This window comes from Sarcophilus harrisii, chromosome 3, assembly GCF_902635505.1.
Source record: "Sarcophilus harrisii chromosome 3, mSarHar1.11, whole genome shotgun sequence".
Lineage (NCBI taxonomy): Eukaryota > Metazoa > Chordata > Mammalia > Dasyuromorphia > Dasyuridae > Sarcophilus > Sarcophilus harrisii.
In genome coordinates this window covers 392449859-392472096 of record NC_045428.1, presented here as the reverse complement: position 1 = coordinate 392472096, position 22238 = coordinate 392449859, and the positions used below count along the sequence as shown (strand labels likewise).

Below are 22238 nucleotides of genomic sequence, written 5' to 3'. Positions count from 1 at the left end.
TGGCTGAAAGCCAAAGTTACACCTACCATGGATTCCATGCTCATCTGTGAAGATTTTCTAAGTGGATCAGGAACTTACTGCACCAATGGCAGTTCCTAGTCTGGGATACTTTGACATGAATTTTAAATATTGAACATGTGGGTGAAAGTAAAAAAAAAAATCTGGTGAGGATAATTTGATGTATAAATTCCGCATCTGGGAACAGAACTCACTGCACCAAAATTTCCACTCAGCCTACAGTCATCGACTATCTTTCTCCCTGGATTAATATTCTTCCTGCTGGGTTGTCTTTTCAAACAAGACACAGAGTCTCTGAAGTCTGCCTTCAGAGATTCAAATCACTCACCACCCAGATACTTATGCTAAGTGTATCTAGACAAGTTTCAATACTAAAAAATGAGGCTCAGTATCTGGTTTCATTTTGAAAGTTTTGAAACACTGCTGTATTATAATTAAATTTTTGTTATCCCCTTAGAGCTAGGATATACTTAAAGTCCATATTTTTAAGAAATCATAAAATATCTCTTCCTGTATATTTTCTATTTCCTTTTTCTCAAAAACAAAAATAGAAAAAGTACCACACATCATTTTTTTAAAGTAAAAAGCAAATAAGCAATTGTCTCTATTGTTTTTTAATGTCACATGGGATCCTTTGTGTTTGAAATTTTCTGCTTACAGGTCATTGTAATATTAAAGTGAAAGTATTTTTTTGATTGTGGAAGATAAAATAGAAGATAAAATTGGAAAACAATAGGGTATTGTGAAAAAAAAAAAAGAATTGTTTTTGAAATCACCAGATTTGAGTTCAAATGCTGGTTCTATAGTCTACTGCTTGTTCAAGAAAATACAAACTATTTCTATCTCTCTTGGCTTTCATTTCTTCATTTGCAAATTAAGGAGACTACATTAGAAGTCCCTAAGCTTCCTGTCTCTAATCATGTGTACCTATGACACTAGTCTATACCAATTTAGTCTTGGCTCAACTCAAATCCAGAAACCAGAAGTCCAGAAACCAGAAGGCAGAACACTTGGGGAATAAAGATCTTTCCTGACTCTTTCTTCTTTGCTGGCTCCACACACTCTTTTGATAACAAAGACCTAGTAAGTCATAAACTATCAACTCAATAAAATTTATCAATCCAAATAAAATGTGAACTGGTTCTAAATATCTATAGATATATATATTTTAAAAAATAAAACTACTGCCACTTGTAGCCCTGGCCCTTGGCTTTTAAATTGGGGAAATTTTACATCTTACTTGGCTCCTAGAGCTGTCCATCAAATAAACTGATCATACAGGGACTGTACTAATTTTAATAAGACTTTTTGAAGGACCATTAATCAACCAGCAAGCATTTTTGTTAAGTACCTGTCATGTACTAGTCATTGTGCTAAAGTTGAGTATATAAGGAAAAAGCAAAACTCCTCCCTGCCCTCAAGGGATTTAATAGAATAGAACAAAATATGCAAACGCATACATGTGAATGTACATGAATGCATATATGTATATAAAATATGCAGAATAGATGAAAGTTACCATTTGAAAGGAAGGCATCAGCAACTAGGAAAACCAGGAAAGACTCCTCCTATTCAAGGTTGTACTAGAGATAAGTTTTGAAGGAAGCCAGGAATAGGGAAAAAAAAAAAAGGATTCTAGAAATCGGGCATAGGCAGTGCAAAGGTATAGAAACCTATACAAGTGGAACTTCATACGAAAGGTTCTTATAAAGGGACTAAAGAAGGCACAGAAGGGAGTAATCGTGTAAGAAGACTGAAAGGTATAAAGAGACCAGGTTGTCAAGAATTTTAAATGACAAATAGAGGAGTTTATATTTCATCCTATGGATAGTAGGGATCGACCTTATCAAGTAGGGGAATGACAGAATTAGACATTCACTTAATGAAAAATCACTTTGTCAGCTGGGTGGCAGATGGATTATGGTAGGAGGAGATTTGAGACACTGGAGACAATTAGGAAGCTCTATAATAGTCTAGATGAGATGTGATAAGTGCTTGAATTGGGATGGTGGTTTGTATGAGTGGAAGGAGTAATTTTTATAATAAATATTGTGGAAAAGGAAACAGTAATACCTGGCAACTGAATGTGTATGTGGGAAGAGTGATAGCAAATAAGTGATTCCGGCACAGGAGTTGTGAAACTGGATGCCTTTCACCCAAATAAGGAAGTTCAAGAGAGGTTGGTTTGGGGAAGAAAGATAATGAATTTTGTTTTGGACATGTTGAGTTTGAGATCTAGGATGTCTAGTTCAAAATATCCAACAGACAGTAGATGATGAAAAAATAGGGATGAATATATAAATCTGGATGTATCTGATGAAAGATCTTAACTGAATTCCTGGATCAGGGGCTTCTAATAAATGAAAGAATATATAGAAAAGAAAAAAAAAGAAAAAAGAAATGGTTCCAGGATTGCTGTGGGAATATGCCCAAAGAAAGACAAAGCAGTTAGGGGAATGAGGAAGGGCTCCTGCTCAAAGTGATATTAGAGATGGATTTTTAAGGGAACTAGTGATTCTAAGGGTGGGTCCTAGGAAAGAAAGTATTTCAGAAATGGGGGAGAGGGAAGGCAGAAGTAGAACCTTATGTGAGAGGTGATTGTGGTTGGATTAAAGAAAATATGGAAAGGAATCTATTTGTAAGGAGACTAAACAATAGATAGGGCCAAGTTGTCAATAGTTTTACATAACACACAGAGGAGTTCATTTGTATTTCATCCTACAAATAGTTGTTATCAACCTTATTGAGTAGGAGAGTGACAGATTCAGACATATATTTAATGAAAATCACTGGTCACTTTTGCGAATATGGCATGAATGAAAATCTAGCAAGGGAGACTGAGGAGGAATAGTCAGAATACATATCTTAATCTGGGTTAAAAAATTATAATCATTGTAACAGCAAACCATAAGAACCAACTCTCAAAAAGATAAAGAGCCTAAAAGGCATTTATTTATTTTATTCATAGTATTAGTTGTATTGGAGAGTTTAAGATGACATCCAGGGGGAAAGAAGCATTCTTTTTTGAGTGAGTGAATTTATTTGCAGATAAAAGCATTCTGTGGAATGCATGGATTCTTTCTGCAGGACAAGGGTTCATGAGGTATACCTCAAATAAGGTCTTTTCCCCCCTTAACCTAGATAATGCCACATATGAAATCATACACTATTGACTGGAATTACTACTACAGAATTATTTATCAAAATATTTATAGACATATGGACAATTCGGTATATATTTTTCCTTTCATCCTCTTTTCCCATTTCCTTTTCTTTGATCACCTCTGTCTGAGACATTCTAATTTAATAGAGAGCTGCTCTCAAAAGGCTCAGATTCAGCCTTTGACACACACAGGATGTGTGAACCTCGGCAATAACTTGATTTCTCAATTCTAAATAGTCCTCTGAGATCAAGATAGGGAAATTGAGGTCCAGGTATATTATAATGACTTTTCCAGGTTTTAGGAGTGGGATTTGAAATTAGGTTTTCTGACTCTAGAGATAGTACTACTTACCTATAAAGAGTTCACATTTTCAGGAAAGACCTCACAGCTAAAAGCAAAACAAATTCTTCACTCCAAAGCTGATCCTTAATGAAAAGTGAAATAAATGTCTTTTTTTTAAGACACAAAAACCAAATTATTTTTACATTATGATTACCACAACAATACTAGTTTCTTCCTTAAAGCAAAGGAAGGAAAATTCACCTAGAATAGAATTACAAAAAGATCTAGGTTTGTTTCTCTAAAAAGACTGAACCATTTCATCAAAGTTCATACTGTATATAACATAAGCCATTATTTGATTACTAGAATAAAATTTTATTATTGCAGGAATTCTAATTATAAGTATGCAAAAGTCAGGTTGTTAAGGAAAATGAATAAGTTTTAATCATACTTTATCAATTATTTTGTAGCACAGTCAATGATATTCTATCAAAGTAATATTGCAATATTTACATGAATAAAACACTCACTGCACGTTAGGGATGGAGAGGGAAAATCTATTGGTATATTGAGACAGAGTGGTAGAGGGAAAAATCCTGGATCTGAAAAAGGGGACCTCAGTCTGGGACTTGGCTTAGACCTTTGCTACCTATGAAATTTTGAGCAAGTCACTTAATCTCAAATTTTCTCCTCTGCACAATGGTGGGGGTGGGGGTTGTGTTCCCTTCCAACTTTACAGATAGATTATAGCATCTTCTTATGAGACAGCACTAGACACTGGAAAGAATACTGGATTTGGTATGAGAAGACCTGAGCTCAAATTGTGGATACATCACTTAACCCTGGTTCTAGTTACTAGTGGACCTCAGTTATTGTCATTCAGTTGTATCCACCTTTCTGTGATCTCATTTAGGGTTTTATTGGCAAAGAAACTGAAGTTGTTTGACCTTTCCTTTTCATTTTACAAATGAGGAAACAGAGCAAAACATGTCCAGGGTCATGCAGCTAGTAAGTGTCTAAGGCTTGATTTGAACGCAGGATGATGAGTCTTCCTGTACTCTGGGCTTGTAGCTTTATCACCTAGCTGACCATTGACCTTCCTCTTTTCAGGCTTCAATTTCTTCATCTATAAAATGGAGATATTGGATTCCTATATAACTCTAAATCTATGATTCTATGAAATTTTCATCTGTTCATGATTCAATCAAGTACAACTTTACTTCAGTTAAGTTCACCTATAACTTTTCACTGACATCTTAATTTGAAATCATATCATTTTAGCACTGTTCATTTCTTTGGAAAACAGTTGGAAGGTGAAATACACACATATTTACAAAGAAGAGCTATATTTGTATGTCCTTTCTGAAAGAATTCATGAATGGATCTACTTTATATTAAGAAATATCACTATTCTAAAATGTCGTCACTGCATACTCGCTGTACTTATGGCATACTTATGGCACCACCCTGTGGCCATTCTCTAGAATTAACTTTTGAATTTATTCCAAAAGTGAAAAAAATGGTTAGCAAAAAAACCTCGAGGATGAATTTGGGATGGGGTGGGGGTGGGGGGAACTATGTGGGGTGAATTGTGAAAAGCGATTTCTATGGATAATGCTACATAAACCTTGTCCAGAAATATAAATGAGAGAAAAAAACTATGCAAACACTAGAAGAGCAAAGAAATGCACTCCCCCAAAATAAAGAGGGATTTGATGGATGGCATTCATTTATTTGATAAGCATTTATTAAATGGCTACTATATACCAGACACTGTGCTAAAGCCTAAGGATACAAAAAGGGGCAAAAGCTAGTCCTTGCTCTCCACTATCTCACAATATAATGAAACAACATGCAAACAAATATATACAAGCTATATAAAGGATAAATAGGAAATAATTATCAGAAGGAAAATATTAGAACTAAGAGGGATCAAGAAAGGCTTCTTTTAGAGGCTAGGGTTTTAGTTGGAACTTAAAGGATACCAGGGAGGTCAAAATTGACAGAGGAAGGATACATGAAAAGCAAGAAAGAAAAAGAAACATTGATTTAGATCTTAAAGAAATCTTAGAATGCACCTAGGCTCAACACCTCTCTTAATGGATGAGAAAAGCAAGGCCCAAATAGGTTGAGTAACTCATCCAAAATTTTAAGGGAGATAAATCATGAAATCAAAATTGGAACTGAGCCTTCTGACTCCCAATCCAGCACACTCTACTGTGCTGTGCTGTTTTTAAATATATCACCCTCAAAAGTATGAAACAGAAATTCTTTCAAGAACAACCTTTTTAAAAAAAATTTAATTAGAAGGTCCAGATTTCCTCAAATACAAGGTAAATAAAATCTGGGTGCTCAAGCAAATATGCAATTGAAAGATAATATTTAGGCAGAAATGCAAAATAAATAAGTAATAAATATTGTCCAGTTGTTTTTCATATGTTTGATTCTTCATGACTTCATTTGGAGTTTTCCTGGCAAACATACTGAAGCGGTTTATCATTTTTTTCTCCAGCTAATTTACAGATGAGAAAACTGTGGCAAACAGGGTTAAGTCACCTGCCCAGTGTCCAGTCCAAATCTGACCAGAGGCCAGAAAAGGAGTTTTCCTGAATTCAGGTTTGGCACTTTATCTGCTGGCCATGTAGCTGCCCAAGTAACATATATAATAATATTTGTAATATTATATATATTATATGTATTATGTATAATGCAAATATAATAAATACAAAATCAGAAGCATGGAACAGCCTAAAAATCTTTATGATAAACAAAGAATTATAAAATGATGTCAAACTTAAGGGCATCCTTATTTTCATTTTTATTTTCATTTTTCTCTCCTGTTTTAATCTTTTTAAATAAAAAGATGTATGACAATCTGAATACAAATAATTATAACCTATATATACACATATATTTTATTTTAAAGTATATAAAGAACTGTTCTCAGATGAATCAGTGTAACATTGTAGACACTAAAAGACTTTCAGTTAAGTCTGTCCTCAAATATATACTGAATGTATAATCTTGATCTAGCCATTCAGTTTTTTGGAGTTTTAGTCTAGACAACATTTCAAGTTGATAAATTAGGGGAAAGTGTCAATTCCAATTAAAGGAGGAAGTTTCCTAGTTGTTACTGAGACAGATATAATCAGAGATCCAGTCTCTGTTCTATCCTCACAACACTCATGATGTACAAGTATCACTATTCTCTTTTTACAAATGAAGAAATTGAGACACAGAATAACTTGGCCTAATTTGCAAAATATCAGAAGAAAGATGTGAATTGGAGTTCAATTGCCTTCATTATTTTTTTCCAATGCAACAAAATGCCTTCTTTCAGTTTTTTTTTTAAATCAATAAATATATTCCTTTAGGATCGTTTTGCCCCTCTCTCCCTAGTGAATCAACATACTAAATTCAGTTTATCCATTTTGTCCATCTTTGTAGACAATTTGACTTTTACTGGATTATTTACTGGATTATTCCCACAAAATCTGAATTTGTCAGCACAATGACACTTTTAAGATGATAGAAATAAAGTAATGGTATATATATATTGTTAATATGTTATACCATAATTATATCATAACTATCATCAACCACTATTTTCATAGTTGGTTACCTTTACAGGAGTATAAGGTTTTATTAACTCAAAATAAAAAATCTTAACTGTGTGTTTTGTTTATATACAAGCAAATAATCTGTTAGCTTAACTTTGTAATTCCTAAGAGTCAAAGATTAACAGTGCTAAAACAAGCCATTCTCTTTAGAAGTCCTGAATTTAAGTGAAAAATCATACAGCTCACAGGAGACATAAGATTATGATGTGTGTACATGTGTTTTCTAATGTGTTGCCAATGATATGTGCTTGATTCATGTTGCTCTGCAGTGTCATCCTAAATATAATTTCAAGATAAACTAATTGAACATGAAAGGAAGGATAGGAAAGAAATGTATGGTACCCATAGAGGTTGCCATAAAAAATATTTTCTCTAAATACTAATTGGAAATTTGATTAACCAACACCTTCTTCATCGAGGAGTCAATCCCTGGGAAGTTTAGAGCATTCATTTACACTTTAATATCAATTGTTTTTATGAAAGTCCATATGATTCTTGGTTTGCTCATCATTTACTTGGATTTTTGGTATGGGGAACAAGGCCATTTTGGAGCTGAGGACAAATGGGAGAAGAACATATCTATTTGGAGCATATATAGCAAAAAAAAAAAAAAAAAAAAAAAAAAAAAAAAAAAAAAAAAAAAAAAAATATTGGATAGCTGGTTATCAGGGAAAAAAGGTGAATTTTGGTCTCCACTTTATGGTTTGCCTTTGGCCATAGATGTGTGTATAATATCTGAAATTCATATCTATGATGTATTTGGGACTTGGGCAGTAGTATAACTTGCAAATGCTAATGCTTCTTTAGAAGATCTCTAGGTGGTAAGTACCTCATTGGAATAGGAAAAAGAGCCAAAATAAATGCTTCTATTCCTTTAATCATACTTAACCCTTCCTATTACTTCTTGTATTGGTAGACTTTAATATTGCAGGACAAAATCAAAAAAAGGTAAATTAATTTTTATCTATGCTGAATGATAGAGATTAACTTTTATTGGATGATTTGGTAAACATTAAATGCATTTATTTTATATGACTTTTTTCCATCTCTGTCATTTCATTTTATTGGGAGATCAGCAGCAATATGATGTGGGATAATGTCAAATCAACAAAGATTTAAACTCTTACTATTTGTCAGGAATTATGTTAAGCACTAGGGAAACAAAAAGAGACAAGATAGTCCTTGTTCTCAAGGAGTTCACAATCAAATCCAAAAGATAGCAAACAGCTATATACAAATAAGATATAAACAAGATAAATTGGAGGTAATCCCCAAGGAAAGATAATAAAAATTGAGAGGGACTGGGAAAGACTTCTTACAGTAGTTGGAATTTTACTTGATTTTAGGATATCAGAAAGAAGAAAAAAATAAAGTGGGAGATCATTCCAGCCTTGGAGGTCAGCCATTGAAAAAATGTAGAGTCTAAGATCGTGTCACATGTAAAGAATAGCAAGGAATGTTAACTAAACATAGAATATATAGAAAGAAGTAAAGTGTAAGAAGATTGTGAAAGATAAGATGAGGCCAAGTGATCAGGGCTTTAAAAGAAAATGATTCCAGTTAGAACTTTGCATTCTAACAACTGCATATTATGTGCATTGATTATATTAAGTCCTTACTTGTCTACCCAAACCCAAACTCCAAAGAGGATTTGTTACTAGAAATTCAATTAGATAAGCATTTAATAAGTATCTACTTTTGTGTCAGATAACTATGCTACTTCTGTGATACAAATACAAACCCAGAACAGTCTCTGCCCTCAATGATCTCTACTTGGGTGGTTGAGTGAGTGGTAGTAGTGAAAACAAGATGTACCTAGATAAACAAATAAATACAAAGTAATTTGGAAGAGCCAAACAAAGAAGGGATTAAGAAAAGAGAGATTTTGTAAAATGACACTTGCTCTGAATCTGAAAGGTAATTATGGATTTCTAGAGTTAGAGATGAAGAGGGAAAATATTCCAGGAATAAGGTACAGGCTTTACAAAAGCATGGATTTAAGAAATAGAATATTGAATGTCTTGTTTGGGAAAGAGCATTAAACCAGTTTAGCTAGAGTAATAATGAATGTGTGAACTGGGACAATATCTAACCAACTTAGTGGCCTTTTTTCCTATGAGTCATAGCATCTCCATTGCCTAAGTGTCTATGTACTTAAATATGTCCTTAAGTATTTAAGTATCTAATCACCTATATAACTAAGTACTCAAGTATCTATGTAATTAAGTATCCCCAAACCACCTAAGGCCAGTAAAAGGCAGGAGCAGTATCAGACTTACTCCTTCCCCTATTCAAGTAGCTGGCAAGAAAGATAAAGGAAGGGTAAAGTGATTATAAAAAGTTTACTATCACTGGCCTAAGTACCACACATACATGAAGTTGCAGCAGGGGAGAAGACCTGCTAGAAATGAAGGATCTCTCTCCATTCACATTTTGACTTAACCAGGTTTCTATACATTAAAAAAAAAAACAAGGAAATTACAATAATAACAAACTCAGTTTCATATAATCAAGGGTTTCCTATTGCCCCCAAAGAAATTCGCCAGTATTCCCCAAAACAATTTTCTTAATTACTGTCCAGACCAATGATAGGGAGGGACTTTTAGTTGCTTTGGGAGAAGGGTGCAAATTTCTTCCAGTATCTTTTTGTGTGGGAGAATAGGATTGGGTGGAGAATCTCAGTTGTATCTCTTAAGGAGATTTTTTTTTTTTTTTGGTCTTTAAACATTTGAATACAAATATGCCAAAGTTTTACTGTCAGAATTTTTTTTTAAAATGGTACCTGTGTACATACCTGCTTATGTCTTCAGGTAATCAGTTTGGATCAAAGTAAATCAAATTAGACCAGTTTGAACCAAATGGCATTGGTTTGAACTGTAGTTTTTTTTTTTTTTTTTTTTTTTTTTTTTTTTTAATAGAATTGAAGCAATTTAGGGTGGTTTGGACTGAATTAACCCAGTTCAGATTGGTTTTAATCAGATTGAACTGGTTTAGGTAGCTTTGAACTAATAGAGGACCACTTTGAACTGAATCAAACTGGTTTAGATCAGATTAATTTAAATACCTATCTTAATCAAATACTTAAGTATTTTGGTATTTAACTAAATGTCTAAATAACTAGTTATTTAACTGAATAGCTATTTAGCTAAGCATCAAAATAATGAATATGAAGTAATTTACTGTGGAACCTAAACATTTATTATAGCTCTACTACTATCTATGTGCTGGATTAGCCTGATTATGGCGTGGAGGGACTAACTAATAACCTTTTAATTAAAGAACTTATTACTTTTTATATAAATACCTGTGTATCCAAGTAACTACCTATTTCTAAACCTAAGTGGTTGGAACTCTTTTGAACTACATTGGACCAGTTAAAACCAGACTTTTAATGAGAATCAGATTAAAGCCTACAGAATGAGTCTGAACCAGTTTTGGTAGTTTTGAGCTGGATTGTATTGCTATAGACCAGTGTGAACTGCTTTGGACCAGTTTGAACTTTATCTATGTACATTTAACTCAATTCATATGTAATTAGGCACTTCAGTATCTAATTAACTGATTACCAAATATCTAAATATTTCTATACTTAAGTGTCAAAGTATTTAATTTATGAACTAACTGATTGCTTAAGGGCCTAATTACCTATGTTTATGGGCAGGCAACATGCCCCTAATTATCTGTGCTGGTGATTGTTCTTCATTTTCTAAGAGGACCAAAATGACATCATTCTCTTAGAGTTAAGTTATAGTGTTTCTGACTATGGTTGATCAGACCAACACAAGCTAAATTTGCACATCTTAAGTTTTTTTTGAGCTACTTCAATTCTGCTTTGAGCACCTTCTCTGATGAGACACTAGGCTCGGTAGTCCTGTGCCAGGATCTCCCATGTCTAATAATCAGTTCCAAAATTCTTGAGAGACCATGAGAATGTCCTTATATTGCTTTTTCTGACCATCATGGTAGCACTTGCCCATGTGTGAGTTTTCTATAAAACAGTTTGTTTGGTAAGAGTACATTCAGCATTTGAACAATGAGGCCAGCCCAATAGGGTTGTGCTCTTTGCAGTAGAGTTTGAATGTTTGGCAGTTTAGTTCAAAAAAAGGCCTCAGTGTCTGGTACCTTATCCTTTTAGATGATCTTCAGAATCTTCTTAAGTACCAAATTATCTTTTACCTAAATTTCTATGTACCTTAGTAAGTAAATATTTCCAAGGTCTAAATAGTTTAGACTAAACTGCAATGAACAGGTTAGCACCAGACTTTTGATTGGAACCAGATTAAAGTGTATTGATCTTGTTTAGACTGGTTTGAATAGGCTCAGATCAATTTGAATTAGTTGAACCAATTTAGACCAGTTTGATCTGATTTAAATATCAGTTTTACTTATGCTAGATTAACAGGAAAGAAGTGGTTTAAACAATGATAGGCCATTTATTTAGCAAATATGAGTCCACAAATAAAAGTGCATAAATAATAAAGTATCTAAATTTCTTATTGCCTAAGTACCTTTGTACCTGAACATATAACTAAAAGTCTCCATACCTAATCACTTAATTAAAATAAGTGACTAATTATCTATGTGCCTAAATTCCTAAATAGTTATAGCCTGCTTATATACCTATGTACCTAATTTACCCTATCCCCAAATTCCCTTAGTACCTAAATACTAAGTACCATGTACCCAAATATCTAATTAACTGATTATCAAGTAGCTAATTAACTTTGCTTGCATGCCTAGGTACCTAATTAACAGATTACCTAAGTGCTCAATTTTCTATGGACAGAACACTTGCTATGTCCCTAATTAATTATGTGCTTGATTTCTTTAATGACATCATTAAGTATTTAATTAACAGATTATCTAATTACTCATGTATGTAAGTATCTAACTGGCTATATCAATAACTAATCACTGCATTACCTAAGTACACACACACACACACACACACACACACACATATATATATATATATATATATATATATAATATATCTTTTTGTATCATCAATTAACCAGTTTAAACTAGTTTGAACTGGAGTGAATCAGTTTGGATGAGCTGAACCAGTTTAGGCTGGTTTGAGCCAAACTAGTTTGAATGAGTTTGAACTTGATTTCCATTCAGTTTAGAATAATTAGAACCTTAATGAACTGATATGAACCATTTGCACTTGTATGACCAGTATGAATGGATTTAAACCAAATTAAGCCTATTTGAACTTGTTTAGATTGGATTTAACCAGTTCAAACTGTGAAGTAATTTTTTTACATATGTAAATACATAAATACTGAAGTATATAAATACCTAATTACCAATGTACACTAGTTCTTAAGTACCTAATTATCCAAAATACTTAAGTGCCTATTTTCCTAAATACCTAATGTTTTGTGCCTAAGTATCCAAGCACCCTAAGTGCTTATATCTCTGAATATTTATGTACTTAATATACAAGTATCTAAATAACTATACCTAAATATCTAATTACAAAAGTACCTGAGAATTCTATTACCAGGTACCTAAGTATTCATATCCCTAAGTAGCTAGTAAGTAAATGTCTAATTAGCCAATTACCCAACTGCCTAAATATTTAAACATCTATGTTCCTAAGTATCTAAATACTCATATATCTAGAGATTTATGCAAAGAAACATTAGATATTACATGGTGTCTTCTTATAATGGTCACTGACATATTGTGTCACTAAATATAAAAGCTAAATAATATAAATTGTCCTTCCTTTGTAAACTCTTGTCATACGTGCCACTTACATGGACTTGTCATGGCTAAAGATAAAATATAGCTGATTCTTATAGGACAGAAGGAAATTAGCAAGTTCATTAATTGTCTACAAATTTTTCATCAAAGTTATTTTTAAAAAAGAGATTCTCCACTTTTACTAAAACCATCTGTACTTATGAGGAAAAAAAAAAAAAACATCTCCACAGCTATATTTGAATTTTACACATTTTGTACTTCATAGCAGAAATTCAAGCTTAGTCAATACTTTCATTTCATTATGACATTTCCCCCACTAAATCTGTTATTTGTTCATCATAATATAAGTATGAGAATACTACCAGTAATGAGAATATTAATTCATTAGTTATCTTGCTGCAGATACTTTCCTGGTATACTTTTTAAAAATTTTAATAAGCATAGTAATTACATACATGAAAATATGCAAGGATAAATTATTCTACAATAGGAAAAGTAGGTTATGGGAAACTTTTCAAAATTATTTAAAATAATATTATTCTATGACTTAGAGGTTAAGGCCTTTGAGTGGCCAGTCTAACAATTTAAAAGACTTATGAGATTTCTTAAGTGGCAAATATTTTCCATAATGATTAATCAAGACTCAAGTGGAATTAGATTTAATTTGAAATATAAATTTCTTCAACATTATTTCTAGCTTGATTTTCATATGTAGACTACTTTCACTTACGTACAATAGAGTTTAACATAAATTATGACATAACATCACACATTTTTTTTTTACGAGGCAATTAGAATCAAGTGACTTGCCTAGGGTCACACAGCTAGAAAGTGTTAAGCGTCTGAGACCAGATTTAAACTCAAGTCTTCTTGACTTCAAGACTGGTGCTCTATCCACTGTACCACTTAGCTGCCCCAACATCGCACATTCTTAAATCATATATGGGGAATTATCACATGTAAGAATTTCCCCCCTAGATAATCAACTAAAAAACAATAGTATTTAACTTTAGCAAAGTTGCAGGATGCAATATAAATTCACATAAATCATCAGCATTCCTATACATCACTTACAAAATTCAACAGCAAGAGATACAAAGAGAAATTCCATTTAAAATAACTGTCAATAGGATAAAATATTTGGGAATCTTATCTGCCAAGGGAAAGTCAGGAACTATATAAGCAAATCTACAAAACACTTTCCACACAAATAAAATCAGATCTAAGCAATTGGAAAACTATCAAGTGCTTGGATAGGTTGAGCAAATATAATACAGATGACAATACTACTTAAACTAATCTATGTATTTAGTGCTATACCAATCAAACTCCCAAGAAATTATTTTACTTAGAAAAAATAACAAAATTCATCTGGAAGAACAAAAGGTCAAGAATTTCAAAGGAATTAATGAAGAGAAAATCAAATGAAGGTGGCCTAGCTGTACCAGATCTAAAACTATATTATAAAGCAGCAGTCATCAAAATCATTTGGTACCGGGTAAGAAATAGAGCAGTTGATCAGTGGAATAGGTTACATTCACAGAATGAAATAGTCAGTGACTATAACTGTTGGAATCTTTACAAAGTATTAAACCATTGGAGTTGATTTAATCTTAGAAAAAGTTATTTTGGGCCAGAACTTGAACTAGGTACTAAGTACAACTGATGGAAACAATGCTTGTGTTCACACCTTTAGAGAGCTCATAAGTATCTAAGTACTCAGTGGAGTTCACAGTTTGGGAAATTCAGGGCCTAGAAAGAGATATCTGAATTCACAACTTCGTTGGGGCCAGAGAGCATGCTGGGAGATATCCCACAATCCCACTCTCGGAGAAGTAGCATAAATAGAGCACTCCGGGAGATACAGGAGGGTACTCGCTTCAGTTGGAGATTGAGAAGCCACAAGTCGGAGCTGGTTGGAGGCTGAAGAAAGCAGAGGCAGAAGCCAAGAACAAAGCTGCAAGATTTCTTGGAGCCAGGCAGAGAGATAGGCCTCAACTAACCGGGCTAATTTGGAAGGAGAAATAAACGTTTGCATTTTTACCAGCTGACTGCGATTTTGGAGTAATTATTTATTTCAATAAGGCTGCCTCAGAAAACTTCCACATTTAACAATCTAGTATTTGACAAACCCAAAGATCCCAGTTTTGGGGATAAGAATTCACTATTTGACAAAAACTGCTGGGAAAATTGGAAACTAATATGGCAGAAAGTAGGCATAGACCCACACCTAACACCATATACCAAGATCAGATTTAAATGAGTTCATGATCTAGACATAAAGAATGATATTATAAACAAATTAGAAGAACATATCTCTCTGATTTGTGGAGGAGGAAGGAATTTGTGACCAAAGAAGGATTAGAGATCATTGCTGAACACAAAATAGATAATTTTGATTATATTTTAAAATTTTTACAAAAAAACTAATGCAGACAAGATTAGAAGGGAAAACAATAAACTGGGAAAAACATTTTTTAATCCAAAAGGATCTGATAAAGGTGTCAAAAATAAAAGAATTGAGTCAAATTTATAATTCAAGCCATTCTCCAATTGATAAATGGTCAAAGGATAAGAACAGACAATTTTCAGATGAAGAAATTGAAATTATTTGTAGTCACATAAAAAGGTGCTCCAAATCACTATTGATCAGAAAAATGCAAATTAAGACAACTCTGAGATACCATTACACACCTATAAGATTGGCTAATATGAGAGGAAATGATAATGACCAATGTTGGATACTGATACAATGACATTGATACATTGTTGATGCATCTGTCAAGGGATCCAACCATTCTGGAGAGCAGTTTGGATCCCAGTAGAAACACTGCTGAATACAAAGGGTATGCACAACAGTGTTTCTACTGGGATTATATCCCAAAGATATCTTAAAGGAGAGAAAGGAACCCACATGTGCAAAAATGTTTGGAGTTTTTTGTAGTGGCAAGAAACTAGAAACTGAGTGGATGCCCATCAATTGGAGAATGGTTTAATAAATTATGGTACATGCAAGAATTTCAAGGGAATTAATGAAAAAAAAAATCAAATGAAGGTGGCTTAGCTGTACCAGATATAAAACTATATTATAGAGCAGCAGTTACCAAAACTATTTGGTATTGGCTAAGGAATGATTAGTTGATCATGGAATAGATTAGGTTCAAGGGATAAAACAGTCAACAAATAGCAACCTTCTTGACAAACCCAAAGAACTTATTGTTTGATAAAAATTTTGGGAAAATTGGAAACTAATTGGCGAAACTAGGATTATCCATTAACACCGCAACCAAGATAAAAAAAATGGGTTCGACCTAGGCATAAAGATTAAATTATTAATAAAATTAGAAAACACAGGATGTTTACCTCTCAGACCTGTGGAAGGGGAAGGACTTTATGACAAAGCAGAACTAGGGCTTATATCACAAAATAGAAAATTTCGATTATACCAACTGAAAAGTTTTTTGTCAAACAAAACTAATGCGACAAGATTAGGGGAAGAAAAACTGGGAAAATATTTTTTACAGTCAAAGGTTTGATAAAGGCCTTTTAAAATATAAAATTAACCTTAATTTAAAAAAAATCAAATTCTCCAATTGAAAATGGTCAAAGGATATGAACAGACAATTTCAGATGAAGAAATTGAAACTATTTTGTCATATAAAGATGTCCAAGTCATTATTAATCAGAGAAATAAATTAAGACAACTCTAAGATACCACACACCTGTCAGATTCTAAGATAAGGAAAAAATAATATGATTGTTGGAGGGGATCGGAAAACTGGGACATTAACGCATTTTGGTGGAGTTGTGAACGAATCAACCATTTTGGAGTAGTTTGGAACATTCAAAAGTTGAAACTGTCATACCCGCCCAGCATTTACTTGGGCTTATATCCCAAAGAGATTATAAAGAAGGGAAAGGACCGTATGGAAACAATGTTTGGCAGCCCTCTTTGTGTGGTAGAAACTGAAACTGAAGAAATTTTCAGTTGGAAATTGAATAAATTGTGGATATGAATATTATGGAATATTTTGTTCGAAGAAATGCCAACAGGATGATTTCCAAAAGGCCTGGAGACTTAACGAACTGATGTTGGGAAATGAGCAGGACCAGGAGATCACTATATACCAACAAAAATTCCATATGATGTCCAGTTCTGATGGACCGCCATCCTCAAACGGATCAACCAAATCATTTCCAACAGAGAAATGAATTGGACCCAAAGAAAGAACTTGGGTGATACAAACCATTACATTGAACTCCCAATCCCTATATTTATCCCACCTGCATTTTTGATTTCCTTACAAGCTAATTGTACAATATTTAATTTATTCTTTTTGTACAGCAAAATAACGGGTTTGATCATGTATACTTATTTTGTGTCTAATTTAATTTTAATATATTAAAATCTACTGGTCATCCCCATCTGGGGGAGGGGTGGGGGTAAGAGGTGAAAAAATTGGAAAAGAGGTTTGGCAATTGTTAATTTTAAAGCCCAATTTATAACCTGTAAATAAAAGGCTATTAAATAAATAAATAAAATAAAATAAATTATGGTACATGAATGTAATGGAATATTATTATTCTGTAAGAAATGACCAGCAGGATGATTTCAGAGAAGCTTGAACTGATGCTAAGTGAAATGAGCAGAACCAGGAGATCATTATACATGGCAACAACAGGACAATACAATGATCAATTATGATGGACATGGCTCTCTTTAACAATGAGATAATTCAAACCAGTTCCAGTGATGAAGTGAGCCATCTACATCCAGAGAAAGAACCATGGGAACAGAGTGTGGAACATTACATAGCATTTTCACTCTCTCTGTTGTTATTTGCTTACATTTTGTTTTCTTTCTCAGTTTTTCTTTTTTTTTCCTTTTCTTGATCGATTGTTTTTGTAAGCAAGATGACTGTATAAATATGTATAATATATTTATTTAAATGTATTTAAATATTTAAATGTTTGACTATGCCAGCTAGGGAAAGGGTAGAGAGAAGGAGGAAAAAAATTGGAACAAAAGGATTTGTAAGGGTCAGTGTTGGAAAAATTATCCATGCATATGTTTTGTAAACAAAAAAGTTTTAATTAAAAAAAAAAAGAATTTTCCTACATAGAGAAAAAGAGGCATTTCTACTTTATCATGCTTTTAGCAAAGACTTCTTTATCTCTGATAAGTGCCAATTAAACTAAAATTTACAATTATTTCATTTTTTAAGAAAGAGTGCTTATTTGTGTTTCCTACTTAAAACCAGATATAATTTCTACATTTTATATTAGTCTTCCAGAAAGTACTATCTCTGTTTACTTATTTTTGTCCTTTCATATGGACTCTGTCAACAATGAAGAAAAAAAGCATTTTCCCAAAGGTAAGATAAATGTCCTAAGACAAGTCAAGAATTATAATAGGAATGTCAAAACTAAATTTTTCCTTCTATTCCAACAAATAATAAAAGTTAGGAGTGGGGTTGTTGGCATTAATCCTGTGAAGGTAGGATGTCCATTTTGTTAAACCAATTCCACTTTGCTTCTGTTAAATCAGTAATCAGTATATTACTTGCAATTAAGTAAAGGACTACAATACTTGAAATGCACATGACTCATATTTTTTCCTGTATGATGTAATGATATAAATAGTCAGTATTTAAATATTCTATGTACTCTAAATTATTAAGTGAAAAACAGCTTCACTGGAAAATGAATGGATGCCCATCAATTGGAGAATGGTTGAGTAAACTGTGGTATATGAATGTTATGGAATATTATTGTTCTGTAAGAAATGACCAGCAAGATGAATACAGAGAGGACTGATAAGACTTACATGAATTGATGCTGAGTGAAATGAGCAGAACCAGGAGATCATCATATACCTCAACAATGATACTGTATGAGGATGTATTCTGATGGAAGTGGATTTCTCTGACAAAGAGAAGATCTAACTCAGTTTCAATTGATCAAGGATGGACAGAAGCAGCTACACCCAAAGAAAGAACACTGGGAAATGAATGTAAACTGCTTGCATTTTTGTTTTCCTTCCCAGGTTATTTATACCTTCTAAATCCAATTCTCCCTGAACAACAAGAGAACTGTTTGATTCTGCACACATATATTGTATCTAAGATCTACTGTAACCTCTTTAACATGTATAGGACTGCATGCCATTTGGGAGAGGGGGTAGACGGAGGGAGGGGAAAATCAGAATAGAAGTGAGTGCAAGGGATAATGTTGTAAAAAATTAACCTGGCATGGGTTCTGGCAATAAAAAGTTATTTAAAAAAAGAAAAGAAAAACAGCTTCAGATAATTGAAAAGAATTGAATTTTTGGTGAGAAAAAGAAATGATCTCATTTGTTCATTTTGGAAACATGCTTCAAAAGTACATTAGGAAATTTTCACACTCTTTGAATACAAGAGGGCTTATGCTCTGATGCACAAATTATGTTAGACATCAATAACCAAAAACTGAAAAGTGATAAATTGTTCCTGAAATTTACCTTGGCAAGAGAAGATAATATCATCTTATATATCACAGTAATAAAGAGAAAAACACATCTTTCCTAAAAACCATTTTTTCTAATAGAAAAGATCCACTCATCCATGTAAATAATGACCTCTTGATAGTCTCACATACCTGTACTTGTTCCAACCAACAGTGACCCAGGGCTGGAAGAATGTGCAGGAACTTTCCCATCATTCAGTTGTTTTACCCTTTTCAGGTGTGATTTCCCATTGTAATGGACCTGAGCCTGAGCTGCAGAATTCAGCTGAATGTTGCACACATCACAGAAGGAAAAGAGAATTTTCTTTTTTTCTTTACTCAGTTGAGAGTCAGACCTTTCATGCTTTGGTCCTTTTTCTTCAAAACCTCGGAGAAAGGTAGACATATTCATAATTCCATCTTCGAGGATGTAGTCAGGGCTTAAAGGACGCTTCATACCTATAGAAAGAACACATAGTCCTTGAAAGCAGAAACTGACTGGCCATTTACTTCTCACCATATTTAAATTTTAAAATCAGTATACATCATGCAGCCAAATTCAGCAGAAATTCATTCATACTACCAAGTACCAAGTGTTAAGGAATTATTTTGAAGGTTGTTGTTATTTGTCCTTTGCTCTCAAAAAAGACAATGACATCAGGGAGTTGATGCCATGACTTGCAAGTAAATTGGATTGAAGTAAGCAGAAGCTGTGCAAGGTTACCTGCCTCACTTTCGCTTCCTGAATCATCCGGTCCAGTGGTCAGATATGGATCAGGACAACTAGAGATGGCAAGCATGAATTAAGTGCCTACTATAAACAAGCACAGTGTTAGGGAATGTCAAAGCTCTTGCCTTCATGGAGCTTGAAGTTCAGTAAAGAAATACATATAATAAAGCAGACAAATAATTATTATACATAATATAGAGTGAGCATATTTGAGATTTATCAAATATAGCTACTTAAGATCACAGAATTTCAGATTTGGGAAGAACTTTAGAGGTTAACCAGAATTTGAAAAGAGATTCCTTCTACAACATAACTGATAAGAGGGCAGAAGGAAGAAGGGACACTGCTACCACTTTAACCTCATTATCTCACATCTGGACAGCTAAAATAGCCTACTATCTGGTCTTCTTGCCTCAAGTCTCCTCTCCACTGCAATTCCTTAAGCACTAAACTGTCAAATTGGTCTTTCTAAAATGAAGATCTAACTACATCATTTCTCTATTTAGTTAACTCCAGTGGTTCCCTATTACATGTGAGACCAAATATAAAATCATCTGTCTTTTCATAAAAAAGCCTCTTCCTAATCTTCTAGCCCACTCATACTTCTCCATATACTCTGTGATCCAGTAACACTGGCCTCCTGGATATTCTCTGAACACCAAACAGATGAATTTTTAAAAATATAGCTCCCCAATACTGTAAGATAGATACAAAACATGAATGGCCAAAAGTTATATTTCTGTGACAGAGCATCCACACATAGAGTATGCACCTCAAGTGGAGAAATGGACCACAGGTAGAAGGGAGAGAAAGAGTAAGAAAAAGAAGAAATCTTGATATCCTCGTATGATATTCAAATTGGAAAGTAAAAAAGAATTGGAAGTTGGAGGTACACAAGTCTTATATAGATGGGCAAATAAATTTTGTGGCTAAATTGAACAAGAAATGATTTCATGAGACTTTTTGTCATAATAAATATTTTCTAAAATAAATTTAATATAGGAATAACTTCAGTCTATGTGCCAAAAGTTGTTATAGAGAAGATGAAGAAGTCTTAAAATTCTGTGAAGAACCTCCACATTAAAACAATATATATTTTAATAACTAATGACATTAAATATTGGCAAAAATGTGTTGGAAAAATCGTTAGGGCATAAAGCAAAAGAAAGGTTAAAAGATTTATATTTCGCACAAAAAGATCCAAATTAGATATTTTAACATTATTTATTTAATATCAATATTTTTACATTTGTTGTTAAGATTTTTGAGGTCTAGGCTCTCCTCTTACCCCACTCACAATTAAGAAACCACATGTGAAGCTATGCAAAACATCTCCATAAAAGTCAAGTTGTGAAAGAAAACATGGATCTTCCACCCTAAAGAAAATAAAAACCCTCAAGAAAAATTAAGTTAAAAATAAAGAGAGAGATAGAGAGAGAATTAGAGAATGGTTCGATCTGTATTCAGACTTTATCAATTCCTGTTTGGGGTTTGGATAGAATTTTTTATCGTTAGTTCAATGTAGTTGAGGATGATGGTACTACTGAGGACATCCAAAGTCATTTATAGCTAGTCATCTCAGAACTAATCCCATTGCTAATACTTTGTATACAGTATATTTCACTTTGTTCATAGAGGACTTTCCAGGTTTTTTTTTTTCCTAAGAGCATCCTATTCATCATTTCCCACAGAATAATAATATTCCATCAGAGAAAATTGCTTCAATTTTTTTTAAAAATTACTATTGCTAATTTTATTTCCCCCCATTTATTCTCTCTCCTTTCACCCTGTCCTTTCTCAAAAGTGTTTTGCCACTGACCATTCCCTCCTCAATGGGGGGGATATGTCCTCAATATGACATATAAATGATTTCGAAAAAATTGGATACACTGAATGTGGCAAACACTAAATTATATCATAAAACTAAAATTGTGCTTTGGCTGTGTATAAATAGACACAATAGACAAAAAATCATTATTGATGTTGGAACTATTCCTGAATCAACATATAGTTTTATCTATTTATTTATTTTATTGATTATTTATTTATCTTATTTATTAGAGGAAAGATTAAAAGAAAGGTAACAGAATATTTTTATTTTTAGTGTATTTATTTAAAACAAATACAAATTAGAAAAAAAGAAAAAAATTGTCATGCAAACAGCAGAATGTAAGAGAGCATTAAAAATACAAAGGAATAAATTTCCATTTCAAGAAAGCATATATA

The 22238-nt window shown here is 33.0% G+C and overlaps 1 protein-coding gene across 2 annotated transcripts in view; it reads right to left on the bottom strand.

Moving 5' to 3' along the window:
• ZNF385B (zinc finger protein 385B) overlaps positions 1-19855 on the bottom strand; it is a 367319-nt gene extending 347464 nt beyond the window's left edge. Inside the window, exon 1 of one of the 2 annotated variants that reach the window (XM_031960379.1) lies at positions 19436-19855. In XM_031960379.1, the coding sequence (XP_031816239.1) occupies positions 19436-19802 (367 nt within the window). In that variant the 5' untranslated portion in view covers positions 19803-19855. The remainder of the gene's footprint in view (positions 1-19435) is intronic. The other variant, XM_031960380.1, reaches the window with a different exon arrangement.
• Positions 19856-22238: the final 2383 nt, after the last annotated feature.